Source organism: Haematobia irritans, chromosome 4 (assembly GCF_050003625.1).
Source record: "Haematobia irritans isolate KBUSLIRL chromosome 4, ASM5000362v1, whole genome shotgun sequence".
Taxonomy (NCBI): Eukaryota; Metazoa; Arthropoda; class Insecta; order Diptera; family Muscidae; genus Haematobia; species Haematobia irritans.
The window spans coordinates 121,299,456-121,305,869 of NC_134400.1; the positions used below are offsets into that span (position 1 = coordinate 121,299,456).

At 34.5% G+C, this 6,414-nt stretch overlaps 1 protein-coding gene across 1 annotated transcript in view; it reads left to right on the forward strand.

The window, feature by feature from the left end:
• Positions 1-412: 412 nt before the first annotated feature.
• Positions 413-6,414, forward strand: part of LOC142235747 (uncharacterized) — a 63,406-nt gene continuing 57,404 nt past the window's right edge. The window contains exons 1-2 of the mRNA XM_075307005.1: positions 413-743; positions 810-1,415. Coding sequence (XP_075163120.1) covers positions 732-743; positions 810-1,415 — 618 coding nt within the window. The 5' untranslated portion in view covers positions 413-731. The remainder of the gene's footprint in view (positions 744-809; positions 1,416-6,414) is intronic.

Here is a 6,414-nt window from a genome sequence, read left to right on the forward strand (position 1 = left end):
GAAAAATAAAAATTTTGTAACAAACGAATTTTTTGGTGATAAAAGTGTATACTTTTCGAAGCAATTCAAAAAACTCTAACAAAAGAAAAACGTTTTCGGTACACGTTTTCCAAACGTTTTTTTTCTTTGCGTGAAGTAATTGTAAATTTGTAGTAGAGGGGCTCCCCGTGGTATTTATCTTGAATTTTCGAGGATATGACAAAATTCTGAATTCTTATTTGCCTTATATTTATGGACGTAATATTTAGCATATTCCAAACTAATCACAAACATGATTCTTCTAGGCTTGTTGATGTCTGCAATGAAATCCATCCTAGAGTTAATATCTTTAGAGTTTTGTGAGAAAAACAAAAACTCAGCAAAAATAATGAATTTTACTCTCGAATTCATAATTTGAGAAACACGTGCAGCGTCCTTGAACACATTCGTTAAATTTTATTTAATTTATGTAAAATTAATCTTGCATGAAGGTGACCTACAAAAAAGTGTAACCAAAATTCAAAATTAAAGAAAAAAAAAGAAAAACTGAAGACTGTCCCCACATTGATGGTAAACAAATTTGAAGCCAAAATGTCTGCAAGGCATTGTGCCAACAGAGGATTTATAGCTAGCTAATGCCTGGCCATTGGGTCAGCCTATATAAATTACATTTTTGGCCAATTGTAATTCATAACAGTTACGATCAGTTAACATCAAACAACACCAGCTTGTAAACAACAACCGCAATCAAAATGCAAAAATTGGTAAGAAGTTTTAGAAATTCTAAAAAAATTATTATTATTTGCTTGTTTTGTTTTTTTTTCAAATAGTTCATTGTAATCCTTGCTACTTTGGCTTATGTGACAGCTGAGCCAGGTCATCATACTCATGTTGCAGCAGCGCCTGCAGCACCAGCCATACCAGTCCCAGCAGGATATGCTGCAGCACCTGTAGCAGCAGCATATACAGCTCCAGCTCCTTTGGCTCCTGCTGCTGCCTATACAACATCTCCATTGGCCGCAGCTCCTTTAGCTGCTGCTTATACTGCTCCATATGCGGCTCTAACGGCTCCCTATGCTGCCGCTTATACTACACCTTATGCAGCAGCTTATACAGCTCCTTACGCTGCCGCTTACTCAGCTCCTTACGCTGCCGCTTACACAACTCCTTACGCTGCTGCTTATACGGCTCCTTATGCTGCCGCTTTTACAGCTCCCCTAAATGCGGCTTTCTCCAGTCAACGTCTCGATATTGTAAACAGATATAATGCTCCCCTAGTGGCGGCTGCCGCTCCAGCCCGATTGGTGGCACCAGCTGCTACTTACATTCCCCCAGCCCCAGCTCGTTTTGTGGCACCAGCTGTTGCTGCTGCACCAGCAAAACTTCTTGCTGCTCCTGCTAGATTATTAGCAGCACCAGCAGCTCCACTTTTGCTTTAAGTTTAGGTGTAGTCTTCATCTTCATTGAAATGAAGTTTATTTTTCCTTTCTTTCCCCACCCCCATGTATGCATATGTTATAATATTTTCACTCATTTTATCCAACTTAAGTTTCAAACACAATAAAATATCCATATTGAGCATTTTCTGAGTATTTTATTAAAGTAGTGAGTGAGAGAGTGGGAGAGAGAAAGGAGGACGTGAGTGGAATTAAATTAAATTCTACCAAAATTCTATATACCAAATTAAAAAAAAATAATGACATTTTTCATAATTACAACGTGGCTAATATGTAGTACAACAAAGTTAAGCGCTAAATTTTTAAGTTTTTTTATTTTATTTATTGTTCAAAAGCAAAATAAGTTAAAATTTTAGAACCAGCTTACATTTTTCGAATAGGCTACACATGGCACGGCCAAGTGCCAACCTTACTCTCCAAAATGCCCCAGGTGCAAAATTGCAAAAAATTGCGATTTGAAGAATTTGGTGGCCATTGTGCAGTACAACGAAGCAATGGACCTCCTATTTAATCTATATTTGGTGCTGAGTTCTGTTGGAATGTCCAAGGCCTGCTGCCGAAATGTTTGTCTGCCATGGCTTCAATTAGGACATTTTCCTGATAGTCTTCGGCATTTATTTTGACCCCACTATTGATGAATACGAGCGGGGAGCGATCATCGCACATTGGTTCCAAATCACTTTTTTATACCCTCCACCATAGGATGGGGGGTATATTAACTTTGTCATTCCGTTTGTAACACATCGAAATATTGCTCTAAGACCCCATAAAGTATATATTCTGGGTCGTTGTGAAATTCTGAGTCAATCTAAGCATGTCCGTCCGTCCGTCTGTTGAAATCACGCTAACTTCCGAACGAAACAAGCTATCGACTTGCAACTTGGCAAAAGTAGTTGTTATTGATGTAGGTCGGATGGTATTGCAAATGGGCCATATCGGGCCATATGGTATAGCCCCCATATAAACAGACCCCTAGATTTGGCTTGCGGAGCCTCTATGAGAAGCCTATTTCATCCGATCTGGCTGAAATTTGGTACATGGTGTTAGTATATGGTCTCTAACAACCATTCAAAAAATTGCTTCATATTGGTCTATAATTATATATAGCCGCCATAAAAACCGATCCCCAGATTTTACCTCCGGAGCCTCTTGGAGGAGCAAAATTCATCCAATCCGGTTGAAACGTAGTACGTGGTGTTAGTATATTGTCTCCAAGAACCATGCAAAAATTGGTCCATATCGGTTAATAATTATATATAGCCCCCATATAAACCGATCTCCAGTTTTGACCTCCTGAAGGTGCAAAATTCATCCGATCCGGTTGAAATTTGGAACATTGCGCTAGAATATGGCCGATAACAACCATGCCAAAATTGGTCCGTATCGATCTATAGTTATATAAAGCCCCCAGATAAACCGATCCCCAATCACAGAAAAATCACGATTGCCACTCGAGCCAAAAACAATCTACCAAAATGTTATTGCCATTTAATTTAATTGTTTAAAACATCTCTATGTTTGGTATGTGGTTCCCTAGTGGATCCACGGGATGACCTATAGGCGTTGAAAGTTTGTTTTAGCTGCCAAATCCGCAATTATGCATCGATTTCGATGAATACATACGTACCTAATTTTTTTTTCTCCTAGAATGAATGCAATAGATCAAAATGCTTTTGTAAGTGGATAACCATAAAATAAACTGTCACTGGAACAAATCTGGCATATGTAAGACGAGCGGTTTAGTAATGATTTTTGGTTGGTTGTAATAAATACACAGAAAAAAATATCACCAAATTATTTCCAATTAAAAAGTTGATTGAAGTTGAACATTTCGTCAATTAATAAATTAATTGGTACAATTAAAGTTTTTAATCGATATAGAAACATTAAGTTAATAAAGTCAATGATTGAAAATTTAAAATTTTTTAATTAAAAAATTAATTGATACAATTAACTTTTTAATCAAACTCGGAAAACTAAGTCAGTTAAAAAAGGTGATGGACTTTTTTTATTTTTAATTAAAAATTTATTTCAAACAATCAATTTGTTAATCAACCTAAAAACACTAAGTCAATTCAGAAAGTAATTGAAAATTAATTTTTAATAAAAAAAAATAATTGACTTTTGCAACTAATATCAATTAAATTGTTAATTGCATCAATAAAAAAATTAATTAAAATTTTTTAATGAAAGCAATTAATTTTTTAATCAAGTATATTTATGCCCTAAACCACATAGTGGTCAGCGTATAATAACTTTGATCGGCCAAAAAATGTGCCTACCAGAAAAATTGATTTTAGACCACATAAAATATATACCGATCGACTCAGAATCACCCCCTGAGTCGATCTAGCGCTTGGTGTCCGTCCGTCCGTCTGTCCATGTATTTGTTGTTCATAGGATTCCGGTCGCAATTTTTAACCGATTTGGATGAAATTTGGTACAGGGTGCTTTTTGGGCACAAGGACGAACGCTGTTGAATTTGGAAGAAATCGGATTATTATTATTATTTGTACTTTATTAAAACTTGCACAACAAGAACATGAAATTCTTATAATTATAGTACAAGTGAAACACCATGTGGATTGAGTATACAAACGTAAGACTAACAACAGTAAACATTTGAGAGAAAAAGTGATTTATAGGAACTTAAATCTTAAAATAAAAATAAAATATATTATAAAAAAGGGGACAACAAAAAATATATAAAAAAAAGAAAATATTAAATAAAATGAAATAAGACAAGAGAAATATAATAAAAGTAGAAAAATTTTCAGAAATTATATGTTCTATTGCTCCTTAAAATATTCAAAAAGTTTAGTCTTAAAAGTTTGCGCGTTACTGACAGTTTGTATCTCGTGAGGTAAAAAATTCCAGAGACGTACGACATATATAAAGAATTGCCATTCGGAAATCAGGCTTCGATGAACTAGAGGTATCAACTTCTTACCCCTGTTCGATCTAGCAAATTGTAATTTCTGAAATAAGTATGGTGGTATTTGTTTATAAACAATTTTATGTAAAAATGTCAACGATCTGATTTTCATTAGATCAAAAAAAGTTACACCATAAAGAGATTTCATGTGTGGTACAGTGGAATCACGTCGTCTCAGACCGTAAACGTATCGGGTTACGTTGCTAAAAAAAGAATCCAATTTGCGTCTGCTGGCAGAGTCACAATTTGCAAAAAGTTCAGAACCATACAGCACCCCTGGGATGATGTAGGTTTTAGCCAAAAGGGATCGAACATGAAGAGGCGTGAATTGCTGGGATGCCCAGAGAGAGCGCAGTTTAGAGTATCCTTGACCAACAACCATAAATTTAGATATAGCTCCCTTATATATGTATCGCCCGATTTCGACAAATGGAGTCACGTTGCGCTTTTTTACAAACCGATCGCCATCAAATTTTGCACATAGTAAACTTTTTCATAACCCTTTAAGTCTGCAAAATTTCATCGAAATCGGTTCAGATTTAGATATAGCTCCCATATATATGTATCGCCCGAGTCACGTTAAACCCTTATTTATCAACCGATCGTACTCAAAGTTGGCTAAATGTAATCTTCTATAGCTCTAAATATATTTGCGAAATTTCATCGAAATCGGTTCAGATTTAGATATAGCTACCATATATATGTATCGCCCGATTTTGCCAAATTTGGCCCTAAAACCATTATTTATCAACTGATCGTACTCAAAGTTGGCTGAATGTAATCTTCTATAACACTAACTGTATGTGAAAATTTCATCGAAATCGGTTCAGAGTTAGATATAGCTCCCATATATATGTATCGCCCGATTTTGAAAAATTTGCCCCTAATAACCTTATTTTTGATCATAGAGGCTTCATTTATTAACTGATCGTACTCATATTTTGTACAAGGTAACATTCTGTGGTATCAATCATACCTGCAAAATATTGCACAAATTGGTTCAGATTTAGATATAGCTTCCATATATATGTATCGTTCGATTTTTCCAAACTTGGCCATACTATTATTTATTAACGAATGTTACTCAATTTTCATATTTTGATGTACTAGCCGATCGTATTAGACTAACATGTATATCTTACATAATAATATTGCCCGAATTTTACAAATTTTGATTTATTACCCACAACTAATTGAGCGATTTCCTTTTTTTTAATAATGGACTCAATATTAGTGGCGAACTAACTGTGTAGGTGCAAAATCAACTATAGGTCCTAACATCAGAAATTTTTGCTCCGATTGTGACAAAACTCCCATAAACATGTAAATATCCCTTTATGTTCATAAATATGAAAATACGGTTTATCTCCAAAACCTATACCAATGTGACCCACAAATGGTTATGTTTACTAATTCAGTAGGGGTGGTTTAGGGTATGATATAGTTGGCCCCGGCCGACTTTCTACTTTACTCACTTGTTTTATGCCAAATTAAAACTGTGATTGATATTTTCATTTTGGTGATTGAAGACCTTTCAATTAAAAAAATAATTGGATCAATTAATTTCGTGATTGAATAAAATTTTTTTTTTGTCTGTATAGGCCACCCTGTATGAGCAAACAATTTAGTTTGCGCACAGAAAAAAATTCTGAAATTTTTTTCCAATTAAAATCTTAATTGAGTTTTAAAAAAATATTCAATTACAAATTTAATTGATTCAATTGATTTTTAATTAAAACAAAAATTAATATGTAGTATCAATTATTTTTTAATTGGATCAACTAATTCTTTTTTGTGTGCGAGGATAAAAAACACATTTGACTTATGGTAACCGATACAGTATTGCTGTGGGTGTGGCACAACTGCTCTTAGTAAGCAGTTTTTCACATCAACTACTTACCTAATTTTTGGTGGACAGTATACAACATTGGAAGCAAAACTATGTTGAATGAAAACCATAGTTTATTTTACTAGGCAAGGGACACATCACTTAACCTTGTAAACTTTTTTTGCAGCAATTTTTTTTCATGATTTCCTATTTAT